This window comes from Mus caroli, unplaced genomic scaffold (assembly GCF_978045245.1).
Source record: "Mus caroli unplaced genomic scaffold, Mus_caroli_1 scaffold_18, whole genome shotgun sequence".
NCBI classification, from domain to species: Eukaryota; Metazoa; Chordata; class Mammalia; order Rodentia; family Muridae; genus Mus; species Mus caroli.
The window spans coordinates 87567881-87589214 of record NW_028227273.1 but is presented as its reverse complement, the minus strand read 5'-3'; the positions used below and the strand labels follow the sequence as shown (position 1 = coordinate 87589214).

At 47.5% G+C, this 21334-nt stretch overlaps 1 protein-coding gene and 1 pseudogene across 1 annotated transcript in view; one reads left to right on the top strand and one right to left on the bottom strand.

Annotated features, from left to right (window-relative positions):
• The window catches only part of Ezr (ezrin), a 44060-nt gene extending 32107 nt beyond the window's left edge, over positions 1-11953 (bottom strand). The window contains exon 1 of the mRNA XM_085833329.1: positions 11824-11953. Coding sequence (XP_085689455.1) covers positions 11824-11835 — 12 coding nt within the window. The 5' untranslated portion in view covers positions 11836-11953. The remainder of the gene's footprint in view (positions 1-11823) is intronic.
• Positions 11954-19967: 8014 nt separating this feature from the next.
• On the top strand, positions 19968-20673 carry LOC110284134 (ribosomal protein uL24-like; annotated as a pseudogene).
• The last annotated feature ends 661 nt before the right edge of the window (positions 20674-21334 follow it).

The following is a 21334-nucleotide window of genomic DNA, read 5'->3' as shown; positions in this document are numbered from 1 at the left end:
ATCTGCCTGCCTCTGCCTCCCAAGTGCTGGGATTAAAGGTGTGCTCCACCACTGCCCGGCTAACCCCCAATATTTTAAAGCATAATAAACCATCTTGTACACGTGTGCCCGGCTGCGCGCAGCCAGGCTGATCTGGCTTCCCAGAAACATGGTGGGCGTTCACCTCACTTTATAGATGGCAGGTGCACTCTGAAGGAACTCAGTGGGTATCTTTAATTATGAAAGTTAGTACAACATTCTCCTTGAGCCTCTTGCCAAACTGTCCTCACTACGACACCACCGCCACCAGACTAAATATAAACACTAAATTCTTAATATACTGGCACAGATGCTGGGCCTGAAAACTACCTGTTAACTATTCCAAGGCAGTTTTAATCCCTGTAACATAATGCATATGTTTTCACTATCACAGAGACCAGGTTAATTACTCTATAGGTGACTGTAACTGCTACTGCTTCTTGCCTGGGCATTCCTAGCCTTCGTGTGTGTGTGTGTGTGTGTGTGTGTGTGTGTGTGCACGCGTGTGTGTCAGCCCACCCCATGCACGTGCATGATCACTTGCATGTATCTCTGCATCTGCACGCACTGCTCCACCTGTCTCTTCACTTGAGAAAATAGTCTATTTAAGTACATAGTTGAGCCTTGAGGTCCCAATCCACTTGCCTCAGCCTCCTGGGCAGCAGGCAGGCATCTCCTTCCTGGATTGAGAGTCAAATCTTTTTAGTGACTGAGGGCAGTGAGACCCAGATGCCTTAGGCAACGCTCTCAACTTCTGACGCTCTTCTCTCTGTATAACCCGTGTTTGATTTCTAAGGCTGGATCTAAGTCAATGGACAGAAAAGCCCATTAGTAAATCCCAGAGAGCGGCTAAGGGCTTGGAAGGGCTAATGCTTCCCCGTAACTTTGAGGACACGCAATGAAGTCTCAAGTTCTTCTCAATAGCGCCTTTCTGCCTCAGAAAGTAAGCTACTTCCTGCCCCCAGACCCACTTCCTGTCAGACCAAGGCTACTTAACATACACAAAGAGTGGACAAACCAGTCCTGTTTGTACTCATTATGATCAGGGGGAAAAAAAATCTGACCTTACAAACAGAAGGGAACTTACTGAGCGGTAAGAAGAGGGTCCGTTCTGAACCTCTCTATTCCAAACCTGGCTGGGAACAGGGTGTGCTGAGCCCTTCCCACAGACCTTTGGGTAGCAGAGAGACTGCTCCCCCCGGCCCATTACCAGAGCAGGAGGGCCTGTGGGCAGAACCCACAGAAGGGAAGGACACTTTCTGGGCTGCTAACAATCGTAGGCCGCTGCTCCTGGTGCCTGGCATCTGTAACTTCTCACACTTTGTGTGTGTGCTTGTACGGTGGTACCCATTTCTTTCAGCCCGGGATTTCCAAAGAAATCAAACAAGAATTCTCAGAGACTACTTCATACAGACTAGGAGAGAGAAAAAGCCAAAGGAGTTTACCTGTACTAAGGAGAAACACAGATAACCCAACATACACCCTCAGTCCACCAAGGCAGACTAAATAAATAACTGCTTATTCAAGGTCACTTTCTCTTTAGTGGAGTCTGGAAGTGGAGACATCGGCTTTTGGTTTCAGGAGCTGTGTTGCACACACTTCAGCTAGGATGTAGCTCACTGAAATACCTGCATAATTATACACACCGAGGAGATCCCCATAAAGACAGACGTAGGGACAGACAAGATGGCTGCTACATGCTACACTGGTTTTTGGTTCTCAGCTCACAGCACGTAGGAAATGAAAGGCCTGTAGACTAAACCCACCTGGACTGCTTTATTTTCTTTGTAAAATTAGAAGTCTGTGAAGTTATTCCTTTTTCCAACGGAGGGGAGGAGGAGGAGGAGCTAGGAATGGGAGGAGAAGGTCAGACCGCCTTGTTCTAGGGACACGCCTCGAATACAGACCCACTGACTTCTGAGACAAAGCTGCCCACAGGTAAGGCCATTACAAGCAGGACTATTCTGCAGTTTAAGGAACATTTTCCCATGAGAGACTTAGATACGAGATCTTTAATCTTAGCCGATAAAGTCTTTCCTTTTGCCTTCAGCAATTACAGTCTGACCTCCAACAGTTTTTGCTTTTGTTTGTTGTTTATTTATTTAATATGGGTGTTTTGTCTGCATGTAAGCATGCACACCAGAAGAGAGCATTAGATCTCCCAGTATTATAATTACAGACGGTTGTGAGCTACCACATGGGTGCTGGGAATTGAACCGGGGAGTTCTGAAAGAGCAGCCAGTGCTCTTATCCTTTGAGCCATCTCTCCAGTCCAAGTTTAACTTTCTTCCAAACAAACAAACAATCGGCATGCAAACAAACAACCCAAAAGCCTTCTGTTTTTAAAATGTCTCTGTTTTTGAGGTTCTATTAGGTTAAACCAAACTCTGTACACAAGTATTTAACTGGGGGTAAGAAGATAGGAGGTACTTTTCAGCTCTTGTTACCACTAACCACTCCCAACCCCTGTCAGTTGTGTTCCCCGCCCCTTTCCTGCCCACCCTGCCAACAGCACCAGGACACACACCTCCTAAAATGGCCGCATAAGCTCTCCACTCAGGAGATACCTCCTACCTTATTATGTTCCTTTCCAATGTTCAAGGCCCACAGACTTGCTAGTGAGATACCGTCCTGGGCCACAACACCTCCTCCCCACCCCAAATCCCGTAAGGATAGACTAGCCGTGGGCTAGCTTTCGGGACCCAAGAGTTCGTTTGTAGGTTTCCATGTGGAGTGCCTTAAAAGCAGGTGTGCTGAGGGGAGGGCGGAGGCCCAGCTGCAATGCCATCAACTGTTCATTTCATCGGCCATAAACAGGTGACCTACGGCACTGTGACGCCACTTCAGGGCCGCGTGGAGAACCCCTGCCTCAGCATACTAAGACTCTGCACAGGCTCCCCAAATCAGGGGCTTCACCTGGTTTCCAACTGGACTTTGCATACATCCTGTGAGGAGACAGGGTGAATGAATCATTCTCCCCTTTCCCACACCTGTAATACATTTTATATTGTATGCCAGTGTCTACACATGTGTCTGCGTGTATGCATGTGCGTGCTCATGTGTGTGCTTTGGATATGGCCATCCGAGGGCATCCTCTCCTTCCACCACATGAGCTCTGGGGATGGAACTCAATGCAGATCCTCAGACTCGATGGTAAAGCTCCTTTACGCACCGAGCCATTGAACTAAACTTTCCAATAGGCACAGTCACACAATAGAAAGAAGGGAAGCTGCACAGAGACTCTGAGCACACTTCCCTTCTATTTTAATACCACCTACTCCCTTTACCACTTAATGCCTTATCTATTGGGGAGGGGGGAGGGGAGAGAGAAACTATGAATGAGAGAATGAAAAAGAACGAGAGACAGAGAGACAGCGAGGGGGGGGTATGAACTTCGTATATTTTAAGGATCTCAAAGCCCATCCACCCACAAACTTCAGCACATAGCCCCACAGGTCCTTTAATGGTTGGTCTGTCCAAATCCATCTAATACATTTTGCTACTCACTACTTCCTCTCCAGCCCGCTTCTTAGGAAGGCACACAGTGGTCCCAACCTTCCCTCCCTGGCTAAGGCCACTGAGGAGGTTCATCCAAACAGCGATGCAGTATGCATGCCCAATACCTCAGCATCTCAGTGAGATCGCTAACAGCATCCTGTTCCATAAAGACAGACCAAGCTAAACTGTGCTGACCATGTCGCCTCTAGATCAGTTTTCTCTTCACAAACATAAAGACGAAGAAGGCTGGATCCTGTGCCAAGACACACTGAAGAAGATATCTGCAGACACCATCATGGAGACACAGGCAAACATTTCTCAACCAACATCCCTGACCTAAAGCACTTGAGAAATGATGGCCATGTCTCAGCGGACCAGGAAGATACTGACGAACACTCACCACCAAATCTATGTGAAGACCAAGTTAGAGGCATGTCAATCAAGACAGGGTTCTCTCTGTAAGGGCTCATTGACAGCACGAGCCGACCGACCACACCTCGCCCACTCTGCTCCTTCTGCCCCACGATTTAACTCTTCACCCAAGAATAAACTAATAATAAAAGTTAACTCTAAGCCGGGCGTGGTGGCACACACCTTTAATCCCAGCACTCGGGAGGCAGAGGCAGGCGGATTTCTGAGTTCGAGGCCAGCCTGGTCTACAAAGTGAGTTCCAGGACAGCCAGGGCTATACAGAGAAACCCTGTCTCGGGAAGAAAACAAAACAAAAGTTAACTCTACACCTTGGCAATGCTTGATTATATGCAATGGCCGTCTGCTTTTCCACATCTCTGTCCCTCCAACCCCCAACGTATCAACCTTGAGAGCAGACAGATGCTTCCCTAGGGGGGAGCAGAGGGAACCACTGCAGAGGCTGTTTTGGGCCGTGCTAACTTTCCTCAGACTTTGGCCACTAAGGGTTGGTGGGAGCACATTCAGGAAATGAGAGTTTGCACATCAAATGGAAACCGGTCGGCCATGATGTGGTAACCATGACAACCACGGAGGCAACAACCATCCGATCTTAGAAGGCCCTCTGTTGTCGGCCAGTGTGTTCCCAGGACCCGAAACGCCAGCACTGTGTGTTGGAGGGGTGTGAGCAGTATTCACCATGAGAGCCAAAACAGTGAACATGATTTGCTTTCTAGTTCATCGGGCTGTCTAAATCAGACGGAAAAAAAAAAAAAAAAAAAGAAGACCATCATGGGATGGGAAAACTTTCAATTAGATGAGAATTCTGTAGTTGCAAGTAGAACCCACCAACCAGGGCCAGGCACAAGGACGAGCATGGGAAACATAAACACACACATGCACTCGCACACACACAGACACGCACTTCTCTATCTCTTCAGCCCTTACAAGTAGGAGGCACATTCTTGTTTAAAGGCACAGAGAGAGTAGAATCACCCAGAGAGGCAACTTTGTACCTTCTACCACCCTCTATGAATCAGCTAACAATGCAAGCATTTAAAGGTCTTTCTGGAAGCAGATGATGTTTTGGGTGTTTTGTTGTTGATGTTTGAACCGTGTGACCTCACTGTAAAGCCAGGAAAGGCACAAATACACAGTTTATCAAACATCAAAAAGGGATAGCCAAGGTCTGTGAAATATAATAAATAAGGCGGGTGAGGGGTCGGGGTCACTCCTGCTAGGTTTAATTTTTAAATTTTCAATGATTAAAAAAAGCAACTAATTTATCGGCAGTCTCTTTCCAACTCAAATATCAGGTACAAATTGCTCTCAGTGTGTGCCAAAGATCTGCCATTAGACAATGGCTTAGGAGGTGACACAAGATACTGCCACTTTCCCTAGGAAACAAAGGGCAGCTGCTGGCACCAGCCTTGTTAAACCTCAACCCTGCTTGCGCCCTGTGACACTTTTCCCATTAGGAGTTTCTGCTCAGGACACAGGATGGACTTAGAATGAACCGACCAGGAACAGCTTCTTTGTTTTATGAGAATGGTTTTGTAAAAACTAGAGACAAAGGAGTGGTTCACCTTCCAAATATTGGCCAAGTCATAAAATCGACACAAGTCTAAGGAAACCCTCACAATAGTTACCTTTAGCCTGGAGGCAAGGGCCTGGCCCTTCTTTCTGTAAAGGGCTGGAGGGTAAATAGCTCAGGCTTTAAGGGCCTTATTTGGTGTTTTAAAACAAGGCTTCAAAAACCTAAAAAAAAATCTCAGCTGGGAGACCATAGGAAGAAAAGAACCTGTCCCTTCCTTACAGACAAAGAAAGACCTCCACCATCCTCCGGACAAGCATAGCCCCACCCCACCTTCCCACCTTCCCAGTACTGTTGCAGTACCTTCTCCCAGGCAAAAGGAAAAAAAACCAACAACAACAGAAAGAAGTTGTCTGCGGAAAGGGACCTCAAGTTCACAAAAAGAGAAAATAAGCTAAGCCCAAACTGAGCTGTGTGCCCCCCCACCCCGTGACACCCCACCCCACGCTTATTTGCATCAGAGAGAGTTGAAGCTGAAGTTAGAATTTTAAACTTTGTTCTCTCAGATATACTAAATAAAAGGGTGTTCCTAAAGTTTTCCTCTCCTCTGAAACAGCATTGCCATCTATCTGTAGGAAATAAAAGCTCCTTAGTGAATGAAAAAATGAAATAAAATAAAAACGGAACCAGCCTGTGGCCAGAAATGCTCCTAGCCCTCCCCCTAGCAAGCAGCCAACATGGGGAACTGCCCTGGCCCCGCTGGCTGTCCTACCTCACTGTGACCTTTGCCTATACTCACCTTCTCCAACAGAACTCCTCCCAGGCACACCCCAGCACCAAGCCCACTCACTACTCAGACAGGAAGCAGAATTCCCAGGGGATCCTGACAACCGCAGATGTGGGAGACAACTGGGCATTTTCTGTGGCTCTTTCCCCACGAGGGTCAGGGCTGTGCTTAACTGAGCGGTCAGTTCTGCTGACAGTTTACACGGAGAAGTGCACACAGGATTAACAAGGCTTATGGTATGTTAAGATTAGCTGTCTGCACGTCACAAAGCCTTGCCTCAGTTTACCCCAGGTAGCATCTTTTGCACTTTTTCCGGTCTGGATGACAAACTGAGGTCCCCAGGTACTAAATGGCTTCTCTAACAGCAAGCAGTATACATCACAAGACTGTTGTGGTTCTCTGCAGTTTTATTAAAAAATATAACAAATATCTTAGTCAAAGTTTCTAAGTCACATTATAACAATGGTTTTATTTGGTCCTGTAACTTTATTTTATATAAATGAGTGTTTTGCCTGCATATCACACAATACTGGAGGGGTCCGGAAGAGGGGGAGGGTCACATTTCCTGTAAGACTTGAGCTGCCGTGGTGGATGCTGGGAAAGATCTCCAGGTGCTCCCCACGAGCAGCAAGTGCTCTAAACCACGGTGCCATGCATCGCCAGCACTACCGCTTGGTTCTTCAAACAAGCACTCTAGACAAAGCGTAATTGGTAGAGTGCTTGCCTACCAATCCCAGATTTCTGGGCTTGGTCCCCAGCACATCACAGACTGGATGCGCTGGCACCAACCTGAAACCCCAATTCCTGGGAGCTGGAGGTAGGAAGAGCAAAAATTCAAGGTTGTCTTCTGCTACACAGTGAGGCAGCCTGGGCTACAAGAGGACTCTCCATCATTATCTGACTGATGTAGCAGTAATCTTTACTCCGGAAGTCAAAAGTAAAGGAGAGTAAGCACGTTAGGAAGGATGCTACAAACTTCTGGTCTCTTCCATAAGCGGTTCTTATTTCAAAAGTGATAGTGCAAGTTAAAAATGAAGAGTCAAGAATCTGTCTCGTAACTAATGTTAAAAAGGAAGAAAAGTCGCTCTCTAAAAGGTCAAAGAGTCACAGAAGTTTCCATCTCAAAAAAAAAAAAAAAAATGAAGAAAAGGTGTTACAATTCGCTAGGTGGTGCTGTTTTCCTCCCTCTGGGTCTAAACATCATTAGTCAAGTTAGTCCGCACTTTGTTAAGAAATCACAATGTTACTGTTTAGGGTGGCAACAGACAGAAGCGGAAGAAGAAATAGCCAGAGAAAAGTTTCACAGGGATAAGGGCTTTCCCCGCCTCTGAAAACCAAGAGCCACTACCAAATTAAGCTCACTCAGCCCCTGAACCCCATGCAGAGAGAAGCCATCTCTGGTGCTGCTTTACAGCCTTGTTGGGCTAGCTAGCATTGTCTTCCTGGAACTAGGAGTTCCTACTAGCCTCCTTTCCCACCTTGGTGACAAGCCAGAGTCCAAAATGGCAAAGTAAGGCTGAGGTCAGACTATAAAAAAAAATAAAAACTGCTTTTCAACTTTATTAACATGTACAGGTTCTCAGCCACTGCCCCCGCCCCCCCCCCATCATTGCTCTGCAGCACCCGTTCATCTGTGCAAGGCAGAAACCGGAAGGCCACCTGACCCAGCCCTTGGCGCCCAGTGTGTCCAATCTATCACGGGGGTGGGGTGGGGGGGGTGGGGGGGGATTTCTTTCCCCACTTTTACCATCCTGTTGCTCCTTCCAGGTCAAAATCCGAGTTAAGCCTAAAATGCCAGAGCGTGGCTGACTCGGCACAGCATCCTGATTGCCTCTACAGCCGAGCAGGCTCCAACTGGAACCTCCCTCTTCCTGAACTGCTCTGAATTCCTGACTGCTCAGCACTCCTTCCCACAACAGCCAGAGCCACAGCTCAGCATTTACTGCGATTACTGTCTGCCCTGAACCAGTCTGGGAATCCTAACGACAGGGGCTACTTCTCTGCCTACCATCCGGCGCCTCAACACCTCTCACAGGAACTCAAGCAAATGTCTGCTGAACTCCGGGATGAGCTATAAATATTCATCATGCCTTATTGTGTGATGGTGGCCCATCGGTAACCCTAGCCAGCATTTCTCCCGCTGCCATGAGACAAAACCTTAGCCACCTAATTCACCATCTGCCCCTGGGTGAAGGGGGGAGAGGAGCAGTATGTCCACGTGTTCTTCTCAATGAAGGGGTGCGTGCGTGCGTGCACTTAATAAATAATACCTATGGGTATATTTATTAAAATCTGTCCCTATTAAAATCTCAAGTGAAAGGCAACATTCCCAAAGAGAATTCCCAAAGGTTGTCTCAGAAATTAACTTGACTCACTTGCCTAGCATGCACGGAGCCCCAAGTCCAGTCCTTAGCAGGGCAAAATGAAAAGTTTTAGTTCACAGTGCACCACTTTGGACGTGAGCCTGGTTAAAGCATTTTTGTGTGAGTGTGTGTGCGTGTATGCATGCGGCAGACAGGCAGTTCTCCGGTGAAGCTGGGAGACATCTGAGATCACAGTGGCTTGAAAGGCAACACCCTTCTCTCTTAAGGCTTGCCTGCAGCTTCCCACCAGACCAGGACAGCAGGTTCTGGAGAGCAGCGGGAAGGGAGGGGGAGAGGAGCTCCGGGCTACCTTGCCTGAAAGGATTGTGCAATTGCTTCCTGCACCAGCTCCTCGTGCTAACCCCACCCGTGTCCCCAAGGAGGCCCCCAATCCGGGCACCGTATGAGCAGAGGCCAAGGTGCCCTCCAGAGCACCCATGTCTTCCTTGGAAGTCCATTACTCCTATCAGATGGAGTGTCAAAGTGACCACGGAAATCAAGAGCAGTCACAGGCCACCGCTGTCCCTCCTCATGTGACAGACACCCCCACCCCAATTCCTCCCAGCACGATTAAGACAAAATTTAGGCTTCTCCAGAGGGCCACCAACCGGTTTCCTTACCACCACACCACACCCAGGGGTCTCTTAACCTCTGCTCTTTCTGGGAGACATTTCCTTCTTTGAAGGCACATTAATGTGCTAAGCTCTGTGTCTTGGTTGAAGAACCAGACTGTGAGTCTCCACCGGGAAAGAACCACATTGCCCCTCTGCACCAGGCACACTGCTTGCTGAATGAAAAACATCCGACATTTTAATACTCGGGGTCTAAATGTCATGTCATTTCTACCTGCTGTCTTATGAACAAAGTCATCTAACTGGGCCCGGAGAAGAAACCAACCACCACATGAAAGGCCAAAATAAGTAAATTAATTAATTAATTAAAAACAACAACAACAACAAAAACAAAAGCCAAAATCTAGGTGTATCTGTGGTTAGCTGGGATTGCCCCTTAGTCCAATGAAGCATCCCACCCATGCAGACCACAAGGAAATTCTCACTTCAGGCTTAAATAGAATCAATAACCTTTTGTTTAAAGGACATACCTAAGGAGTTTGCTGGTGGACGCTTCATTTAACATTTATCCAGGCAGGGAATAAACAAACCCCAATTAGCCCCCCCCCCAAAAAAAATATACACACACATACAACAACAACAAACAAATTCAGTTTCCAAGTAACAGTGGTAGAGGTGGCCAATATGGCTATTTCCAGTGCTCAATCTAGCAGGCCACCTCTCACTCCTCCCACCGGCAGAGGGGCAGCTGGGGATTTCCTCCCGCAGGTATGCACCTTGCACCTAAGAGGAGTCCTCTCAGCAAAGTCTGGAAATTGTTAACTCTGGCTATTGTAGAACAGACTTCAAAAAAGTTACTCTGTTACTGAAGCTGACAGGCACACAGACCATGGCTACCCTTCTTCCTTAACACCTGAAGAGTTCTTTACTTTTTCCTAACAAAGTTCTTACCACAGAAGACCTTTAAAACGGGAGGAAATCAAAACATACCAGCCATGGGGGGGGGGGGGGAGCCTTAAAACTGAGGCAATTTTGACATAGTGGAGTGTCTGGGATTAGAACACTCTATACTAGTGGAAACCGGAAGGAACAAATATCCAGATTCTGTCCTCGTGAGGTCCCTACTCAATACACAGAAGAAGATGAGTCTGGTCACCACCAGAGTCTGGGGAAACAGATTTGTGCTGTACGAGTACTGAGAATCAGTGTAGAATAGTGATGTTGGAGAAATGGACGACGGTGATGGTTGATCAACAACATATTTTATGCCACTAACCTACACATTTAAAACTGGATTATAAAGATGAATTATAAGCTGTGTATAGCTTATAATTTTAAAAACTAAGAATAAAGAAGTTACAGTTTGTAAAGAGGGGAGAAACAAGGAGCAACTGAAGACAGTGCCAGCACCTGACCACCACCTCGGAATATTTTAATAATAATAATAAAAAAAAACCCACACCCGGAACTAATGTACTGACCACCCCCAGCATCTGCTGCATCGCCACCGTAACACATCCTGGGCCAGTTTTATACCACAGGCATAGTGGAACTAGGATGAGTCACTTTTGAGTTTGAAATGCATTTGTGTGAGGTTAAAATACCCTCCCATGAATAACTTAGGCCAAAAACTGTACTGATGTCTGGGTCTATTATCATTTTTAGAGTAAGTTCTTTGACATGACAGAAAATGGCTTAAGACTGATAGAAACAGAAACACAATTTCTAGAGAAGCACGTCCTTTCAGAGAACACAAAAACGTAAAAGTAGTAAAAACAGATATATGCTCTAAGAACTAGACATGAACTCTGTAGTTTATTAAGAAAACTCTTTGTAGTTTTATTAGTCTTGTTTTCTCCATCTCTATTTAAAAGTTAAACAAGACATCATAATTTCTCCCTCCACCTAATCACCAAACCCCTCCACATTGTAAAGGCGGGTGGAATACATATACTGAGGACCTGCCTTGTAGTTGCCCCCCCCCCAACTCTGTCCCGCCAGCAATCTCAACAGAATCAGATTCAAGAACAGAGAGGCGAGCTCTCGCTGCACGTTAATTAGCCCAAGTTCACGACCAGTGCCCAGTGAGCCTCCTTATCAAGCCTCTGGTACTGCCTCATCTGCAATTCAAGTCCACGGCTAACCCTCCCCGAGATAGGGATCCTGCTGCAACCAGCAAAAAACCCTGTTTAGACCGGCCGCGCCTCTCCAGCCGCCGCGAAAGGGGCTGAGACCAGGCTATCCCAGGCACAAAGCCTCTCTTCTCCCAAATGCCCTTCAAACCGCCCAGGAAGGTGTGGGCTGCAAGTGGTTTCGGTCGCTCGAAGGAACTGGGCGAGCAGGTGTCGGTCGTGTGAGAAGCCACCAAAGCTTCAGTGCGACTTGCACCAGTTAAGAAACTTGGAGGTCGCACTAAGCACTTTTAAAGCAGTCCCAAAACCCGGTAGGGGGTTGGTTAGCGACCGAAAAAGAACCACCCACAAAGGGGACTAGAGAGTGCCACAAAGGCGTCGACAGGTAAGAAGAGGCCCTTCACCAGAAAACGAACTGGGTTCTACAGAAGCTGCCCAGCAGCCAGTGCAAGGTGATTCCCTGGGGACACCCGGCCTGGCACACAGCCGCTCCGAAACAGGGACAACTTACTGGCTTGGGCATCTTGGCTGGCTGGTGGCTCTGCGTGGGTCCTCGGCTATTCGGCTGTACGGCGGAGGCGACGGCGGAGACGCGTCGGGACCAGCAGGCGGAGGGAAGCCCTGCGCGCGCTCCGCAGTCCCGAGTATAAGAACCGACCGGGCGGTCCCAAGATGAGTCACGCCCGATCGGGGCGGGGCGCGGCGCGCGCGCCCGGGCGCTCCGCAGGTTTCACTTCGTGTAGCAACCGTTGCCCCAGAGCCAAACCGCAATTCCGGGATCTTTGAACACTTCTTTTTGCCCCTTTTCTTCACAAACTGGGATCGGCCGGGAGGGGGGGCGCGCGTCCACGCAGCCCGCGCTCCGCCTTGGCTTCGGGAAGGGTGCCCCACCCCGGGACGGAGGATCACGCAGCGGCTCGAGCTGCACTGGAGGCTCAGCTCCACTGTCCCCCACGCGTGGGGACTCCCAAGTCCGCGCACAGGCGGTCGCCCCCTCCATCACTCCCCTCCTTGGAGCGCACGTGGCGGCACACGGAGCACTCCTCCGGTGCGTGCCCCCCCCGCCCCCCAGCCCGATCCCCAGCGAGGTAGGGTCCCAGGGCCGCACCCTGTCCCTAGCCTGAGCGCACGACCCGCGAGGTGAGCCCGCCAAGATGGCCGCGGCTCCGCGGGACCCGGACCGGACGGGACCCGGGACCTCTCTCCTTCCGCGAGCCCTAGCTCAGGACTCCGTGGAGTCCGGTGCTGCGGCAGGCGAGCGCGCAGGGAAGGTGCAAGTGCCCCGCGCTGCACGGAGCGGAGTCGCCGAAATGCTACTCCCACGTGCTGGAGCGGCGGCCACGGGGCAGGTTCGTGGGTGGGGCTGCCGGGTCTCACCCTGGTCACAGCCCCGGGTCTCCGTGCACGTGGCCTGCGCGGCCTCTGAAACAGGCATGCGCGTGGAAGACCCCTGCCCGGGATGCCTTAGTTAAAAGAACTAATTTGTAGCAAAAGGCTCCACAGGTAGTGGTCTCTGAAGTCTGCCTAAAAACTAATTCTAAAAGTCCTCCCCCTCCCCGCGGAACAGTCCAATGTTTTCCTGTAGCACTGGTGGAATCTGTTGGGGTATAATTAAAGTCTTGGTTCTCAAAGCCCCACCTGGGGGTTGAAAGCCTCAGGTGGTTGAAGTTGGGTGAGGGTTGAGATACGAGCTGCTCCTGAATTTCTTTTGGGGAACTGCACTGGAAGGGTTGATTCCTTAGTTTTCTTACTTGCAAAATTGCCCCATCTTATGACACCTGTTCCACGAGTTGTAATGAGGATTAGATGTACTGAATGTGACATGCACACAACTCCATTCCGGGACTGAGTATATCCATTCCAGGATGGGAAAAGTTCCTTTGGGATCCGGTAATCCTAATTTGTAGAACAGGGATCCAAGGAGCAACATCTACACAGATGTAGACTTCAATGAAATACACACGTGAAATTAGTGCCGTGCTAGGTAAATACTAACCCAGCCTGCTGTGGGTCACGTGGTTCCAGTCTGCTTGTCTAGGTGCTTCAAGGGCCTGGCAAAGGCCATGGATGAAGTGACCTCTCATCAGCAGAATCTATTCCCTTGAAAGATACACTTCTTTTTTATTAAAATAAACTATATAGTGGATAGGAAGGAAATTATGGAAGAGACTCACATCACCTACAGCAAGAGCATCCCACACCGGACATACTCTGAACATACCCTGGGCTGCTGTATTCCTCAGATGCCTGGAGAATTCCATGTGTCTGATCCAGCGCTGGCCTCGCTCCGTCCAGCGCTGAGCTCCGTTTACAGTACACTGTCTTCTTGAGTGGATGTTTGAAATAGCAGTGGCCTGGGGCCTTCCTTTCCTGAACCTTACCCTCCAAAGGAAGTTTTGAAAAATAGCCTGTGTAGTGTAGTAAAAAATAAAAAGATGACAGGGTTTAGAAGCAAACAAAAGCTGCATTCCGTCGCCACCACTTCCCAGCTGGTTACTGGCTGAGCCATACAGTCCTGGCTGCCATCTTCTCCCTGGAGTAACTTGCAGAACACTTATGCATATTCATCATATGTATATTATTTGTTGCATAAATTAACATTACAAAGCCATATATGTACTTTTCCCATACTATAAACCCTAAAACTTACACTTAGATGTTACTGTGCAGGGTAAAACCTCTTTCCAATAAAGCCACAGATATTACACCTAAAAGTATTTTAGAAGGATTTTTCAGGAGAGGGGAAGTGTCATTTTTTTAAAAGATTTATTTATTTTTATTTAGATGAGTACACTGTAGCTGTTTTCAGACACACACCAGAAGAGTGCATCGGACTCCATTACAGACGGTTGCAAGCCACCATGTGGTTGCTGGGAATTGAACTCAGGACCTCTGGAAGAGCAGTCAGTGCTCTTAACTGCTGAGCCATCTCTCCAGTCTGTGTCATCTGTTTTTTAATCTGACCTAATCCCCCTCAACTCAGCACTTTCTGGAGTCTGAATTCCAAGGCAGTCTATGAGACTGTCATAGGACAGTGGCCTGGAAATCTGTGCCCTTGACATGCCATCCCATACCCCCATTCCAGGTGATTGTGATACACATGTGAGTCTGAGAACCTCTGACTTAGGATATATTACTAGAAGGACCCTGACGAGTCTTACATACCTTGCACGTCTCTTTACCTTTTGTGAGGCTCTTACCTCTATCTGAAAGCACTGTTTTGATATCAGGATAACAGGTACCTCTGAAGGCAAAGAGAAAGCAGTGTGGCCAGGACTCACGGATACTGTCCCAGTAGCTATTTGTCTGGTCATTTACTCTAGCTGAATCCATATCTTAGGTTGTCTGCTTTTCAGGCTGGGGAGCATGATCACGTGTCTTCCTCAGGAACCAGGCTCTTCACACCTTGCTCGGAGTTCTTGGGACAAGGTTAAACCCAAAGCAGACAGGGACTGCCCTGGCCACGGGCACTTTGAGAAAGTCATTTCCTCTAGTCTATCAACCCCCTTGAAAGCCTGTCTCCACACAGGTGCCAGGTTATCTGAACCAATTAAACCAAGTCATCAAAGAGTATGGCAATCTCTAGCTTTGAAAGGACAGTCAATAAGCAATTGAGAAACAAAGTCCTATAGAGTGCCCTTGGCCAACCTTGGTTAACCTTGGATAAAAATTCAGGACAGGGGACTCTGGGGATAAGGAGATGAGGCATTTAGGGAAATCCAACAGTGTTAAAACTTTGTCAAGGTGGCCTACCCCAGGTCTTTTATTGCCTCCTCTCTAGGACTGAAATATTTCTTTCAAATATAACCCCAGGGTAAGCGTTTCATTAGCTAACATGTGCCATGGAGAAACACGTCTTATAGAGTCCCCTGAACTGCTCTTAAATTCCTGATAGCATTGGGATTTCCTTCCCTGCCTCTGGAAGGGTGATGGGTCCATTCTAAATAATTGGGTGAGAGGGTGGGTGACCCTTGACTCTGTCCAAGTGTGTGCGACATCTAAAAAGCTCGGTAAGGAGTTCTCCAGGATAGTGAGCCAAGGCGCGTTGGGGTCAGCTTTGACAGCACCGCTCACTAAGAAGAACGTTGTGCATAGCTGTTTTAACAGTTTACATAAATATCTTTTATGTAAAAGAGTATTGATAATGGCTAATAACTCCCAGATAGCATATCTTCCAATAGTAAATATTTTTTTTTGTCTTTTAATCATTGTCCCCTTGTATTAAAGAAACACTTCTAGCTTCTCAACCTGTGGGTCAACTAGAAGAAGGAAGGAATCCCAAGTTGTACCTGTTTGGATACCCTCAGTTTACAAGAAGGCAAGCTGGAGCCATTGGACGAAAACTGCTCATTCTTCTAGCAGATTTCTCTTGTCAAGACTGCCATTTACTTCTGGCTTGCTGATTCCAGGGGACACACTTCCCTACCTCACCCTGGACACATTTGAGCCCCAAACACACACACACACACACACAGATCAGGTTCTTATCTGAGTACATTGCCTTCCTAGGTCATCTCCTCTGTTCCCACGCCTTCAGCCATATCTCCAGCTCTGACCTGGTTTCCTCAGTGTTAATTCCCCTCTTAATTGTTTCAAAGGGGTCCTCTTTCCTCAAGCCTTCCCCTACCCTTTCTCAGCAAACAGCCATGTCTAGCAGCTCTGTGTGTTTGGTCCTCTAGGTCTTCATCCAAAGGCCTGGATATTGGGAGCATTTCCCAGCGAGCTTCCTATCCACAGTGTCCCCTTCCAGCCCACAGTTGCTTAGAAGTTGCTTTGCTTTACTGGCTCCTATTTGCTGGAGCCCCACAAAGGCCAGCCCTCCTGTCTGTCTGGTTTGCTGGCTAGGGCAGCGCCTGGGGCTCTGTAGATGTTCAAGCAATGCATCATAAGCAAATGAGCAGACACTGCCAACGCTGGGTTCCCAGACCTTGCCCCATCCTGTCTGTCTGCTAGGAAGACGACTAGTCATGGCATGGTTTACCTAGAAATCTTTCCCCTTAACCACCTTGACTTCCCAAGGCACTGCCCCAAACCAAAATATTAACAGTAATTTACATGTGTGTTTAGAGGTTTTCTAGGTTCCCCTTAAAGTCCACGCGTCACAATTCTCATTGAGTTCTTTACTTCTTTTTTGTGCCTTTGTGTGTGAACATGTATGTGGTTTTGTGTTCTCCTGTGCCATGTTTCACACATGAAGAAGGAAAGACAATCTCTATCAGAGGTTGAGCCTCACCTTGTTCATCACTGCCTGTGTCAGGCTGGCTAGCCTGTGAGCTTCCCGGGCTCCCCTCTCTCCATCTCATCTTTCCATGAAGCACTGCGGTCATAGATGTGTGTTACTCTGTCCAGTTCTACATGGGTTCTGAGGATCCAAACCCAGGCCTTTGTACATCCATGCAAGTGCTTTACCCATTAAGCCACCTCCTCCCTTATTTTGTGTTTTGTCTGTTTTGCTGTTGTTTTGAGGCTCAGACTTCCCTTAATCTCGCTGTACAGCTGAGATTGACTTGGAGTTTTTGATTGTCCAGCCCCCACCCCCACCCCCCACCATCTCAGGTGCTAACACTGCAGGCTTCTGCCACCATACTTGGTTTTATGAAGTGCTAGAGATTAAACCCAGGGCTTCAGGTGTACTAGCCAAGCACTCGACCAACTTAACTATAGTCCCAGCCCCATCACTGAGTTCTAATAGGCTTGGTGCTCTGCTTTCCCCGGGGCACAGCAGACTAGAAGACCAGGTAAAAGGCGGGACAGCTGGTCATGAAGAGGCAGAAGTTGATGCAGAGCAGATACCAATTAAGAAAACAATGCCTGGGCTCATATACACAGCCTGTTCTTCCTTGGGGCTTGCAGCACAGTCTGGGACTGGATCAACAGTCACAGCGGTGACATCCCAGGACAAAGGTATAGACCCTCTCTGTATCAGAAAATGTATTACTTCACCTTTAAAGATATTTTTTTCTATTTTTGTTGTTGTGTGCATGGGTGGTGTTCTGCTGCATGCATGTTTGTACTCTGTGTGCAGGTAGGGCCCTTGGAGGTCAGAAGGAGATGTTGGACCTCCAGGGACTGGAGTTATACACAGCGCTAGGGATCAAACCCAGAGCCTTCAGAAAAGCACCCAGCATTTTAACTGCTGAGCTATGGCTCCAGCCCCTATTCTGCCATTTCAAGATTTTGATGTTTTGCTGGGCGGTGGTGGCACATGCCTTTAATCCCAGCACTTGGGAGTCAGAGGCAGGCAGATTTCTGAGTTCAAAGCCAGCCTGGTCTACAGTGTGAGTTCCAGGACAGCCAGGGCTATACAGAGAAACCCTGTTTGATGTTTTAAATTTTCAGGAGGAAAGTCAGTCAACAGATAGGTACCCACTATTTATAGGTTTAACGAACATTAATATTTCATCCCATTATCTTCAGATTTTAAGAAAAGGGGCAGTCTAGATAAAGCCTACTTAGCCCTCACAAGGACGATTAATATTCTAAAGATGTCATGTCTTTACTGTGCAGATTCAGAATTTATGTGGGGAAATCTGAATTTATGTGGTGAAATACACTATTTGCCAGATTTTTAAAATGTTATTTATTGTTTAGTTGAAAACAAAAAAAATTAAGCATTTCTAAATCATGAGTCTCTTCTGTCTGTCTGCCCTACCCCCAAGGTAAGGCCATCCAAGCCCTGGTTTCTCAACGCCTAGGATGGAGCCTCGTATGAGATAGAGCATAGTAAAGATCTGTTATAGGAATCAAACACAGAGCCGTGAGTGTTCTTCCTGGCAGCGACGATGGCTCATTAACCCTGCAGCTGTCTGGATCCTGAGATATACATATACACTTGGAGATTTCCAGTTTCCTTTTTTTTTTAATTTAAAATGAAATCTTTTTGACACGTCAGCAAATAGAATTCTGAGGGGTGTACTGAGTGTGCCATGACTCCCTTCATCTTCATGACCTCTTAAGTGATGCTTTGGCCTAGGCTGCAACAGGACTACATATGACCGCATATTTCATTGACGACAGTTTCTTGAGCTACATGGTCTCTCCTTAAGCAATGGGCTGCAAGGAGAAGACCCTGAAGTTAATGCTTCATTGCAATTTGGACTTTGGCTGTTTGGCATTTACCAGGTTTCCCCCTGCATTTCTAAGAAATTGGCTCAGTCACTTGGCTGATTTCTATTTCCAAACCAATTCCTCAGACTGGGCCCTCAGGTGACCCTGGGGATCTTATTCAGGAATGCAGAACAGTGGGTGGTGGAGCCCAAAGAGTCCAGGAACTGGGGCTGGCCCTTGCCCCAGCATTAACTGTGAGTGTTGGCAGTCACTTCAGACCCTGGCCTAGTGACAGACAAGGATGTGGCAGACTGAAGGCCCTTGGGACTTGGGCAATCAGGATAACTGGGAGGGCTGTGGTCCAGCTGGAATGTGGGCCCTGTCTTGCTGATGATAACCCAAGTCAAAAAGCCCCAAATTATAATTTTTTATATATGAAATCTCTCAATTGTTAAATATTGGCAGTGAGTTGAACCTTCTTGTTTGGTTTTGTTTTTCCATCACGATGCTCTTCAGGCCAGATGAAGCATGTGCACAGACATGTGCATGTACATCCTTTGCCTTATGCTCCACAGCCCAGATTTAGCATCTGTTGTATGAACTGGGTCCAACATTTGTCTCTCAGGGCATGCTTGGTACTCCCAGGCAACACCACTAGCAGGGGTTGTTCCTCATGGGACTTGGGGAGGTAGGGATACGACAGGCTGGCTGCTGGCCTATCCACATAGACTCTCCGTTCTCTGCATGAATAAAGACTGTTGGTAATTCTAGGCCTTAGAACCAGGGATATCCACGGACGGAATTTCCCCTCATCTGTGATCTACAGTAGCCTGAATTGTTGCCCATGGGTCTTCCAACCTAGCAGGTTCCACCTTGGCTGTCAGCCCAAACCCCTCATTTGCTCTACAAAAGGAAGAGTACCTTGCCAACAGATAGATTGGTATCCTCCGACTGGCAGCAGTGGGTATTGTTCCCATGTCTGCTGCACATTCCACACATCTGTCTCATTGCAGAGTGAAGAAACCTGCTCAAAGAGCCAACGGAATGATGGAATGATTACCCAGTACTCCAGCTTGATGGCAGGGCCTCCACCACACTGGGGCAGCTTGCTTCGTCTCAAGGCTTTTTAGAACCTGCATGTTTTCCTTCTAGACCCACCCAAAGCAGACTGGGGCCCATAGGTATACATTTCCTGAGACTGGCTTTAATTTTGAAAATTGTTTTGTTTTGTTTTGTTTGTTTTAAAGATAAAAGTTGGGGCTGGAGAGATGGCTCAGTGGTTAAGAACACTTGTTGCTCTTGCAGAGGACCCGGGTTCTGGTTCCAAGTACCCACATGGTGGCTTACAACTACCTGTAACTGTAGTTCCAGGGGACCTGACACCTTCTCACTATGCATACTTGTGGCATGCATGTGGTGCACACACTAGACACCATATATGTGTGAATGAGTGAAATATATGTATATATGTACATATATGTATATATGTGTGTATACATATATACACATATACATACATACACACACACACACATATATATATATATATATATATATATATATATATATCTTTCCTTCTGTGGAAATGGCTGGATTACAGCAGCCAAAATGAAGTTCAATCCCCTCATGACTTCTGACTGAAGCAAGAACCACAGACAGTATTTCAATGCACCTTCTCACATTCAGAGGAAGATCATATCTTCCCTTCTTTCCAAAGAGCTGAGACAAAGAAGTATAATGTTCAGTCTATGCCCATTTGAAAGGATGATGAAGCCGGGCAGTGGTGGCGCACACCTTTAATCCCAGCACTTGGGAGGCAGAGACAGGCTGATTTTTGAGTTCGAGGCCAGTCTAGTGATCTAAAGAGTGAGTTCCAGGACAGCCAGGGCTAGCACAGAGAAACACTGTCTTGAAAAAAACAGAAAGAAAGAAAGAAAGAAAGAAAGAAAGAAAGAAAGAAAGAAAGAAAGAAAGAAAGAGAGAGAGAGAAGGAAAGAAAGATGGAAAGAAAGAAAGAAGGGAAGGAGAGGATGATGTAGTTCAGGGTGTTTGTGGACACTACAAAGGCCAGCAGATTGGCAAGGTGGTCTAGGTGTACAAGAAGAGATACATCATCTTCATTGAATGAGTCCAATGAGAGAAGGCTAATGGCACAACTGTCCATGTGGGCATCCACCCCAGCAAGGTGGGCATCACCAGGCTAAAGCTGGACAAGGACTGCAAGAAGATCCTGGAGAAGAAAGCCAAGTCCTGACAAACAGGAAAGGAGAAGGGCAAATACAAGGAAGAAATGATCGAGAAGATGCAGGAGTAGAGACATCTCATACACAGCTTTCATTAAAGACTGCTTAAGTAAAAGAAAGGAAAGAAAGGAAGAAAGAGAAAAAGAGAGAAAGAAAGAAATTGCTTACTCTCATATATATGTTTATGAGTGATATATATGTAGATATGATATATGTGCATATTTAAAAAGAAAGAGCCACTCACTCACAATCAAAAGGCTATTTTACATCTCAGAATGGTTTCCCCAAATATCCTACTGTTCTGCCTTCTGGACATAGATAGGACCTGTGCAACTGATAGGTGGAGAAGCCTATAGGAATGTGGGCAGACTGGGTCCTGGGACTTGACAGCCTTGAGTCTTTCCAGAGTTTCTATAGCCTGGTTATCATCTCCCAGAACTCACAACAGAGAAGACCCTGTAGTTGAGGGAGACCTCACTCCTGTCAGAGACATGAACTGTTTACTGTGAAAAAACCTAACAGGACAGCATGCTGGACCTCTCCTGATGCTATATGAAGGATTCACCAGGCACCCATAGAAGCCAGCACCAACTTAGCCCCTTCCAGCACTGCTTGGCCCCAAGCCTTACCTGCCATAGCGCCAGCCCTCTGCCACATCTGGCCAGGCAATGCAGGAGATGGAGGCTGCTGCTGTGTAGGAGGAACCCTCATCTGCTCTGCCATTCAGTTCGA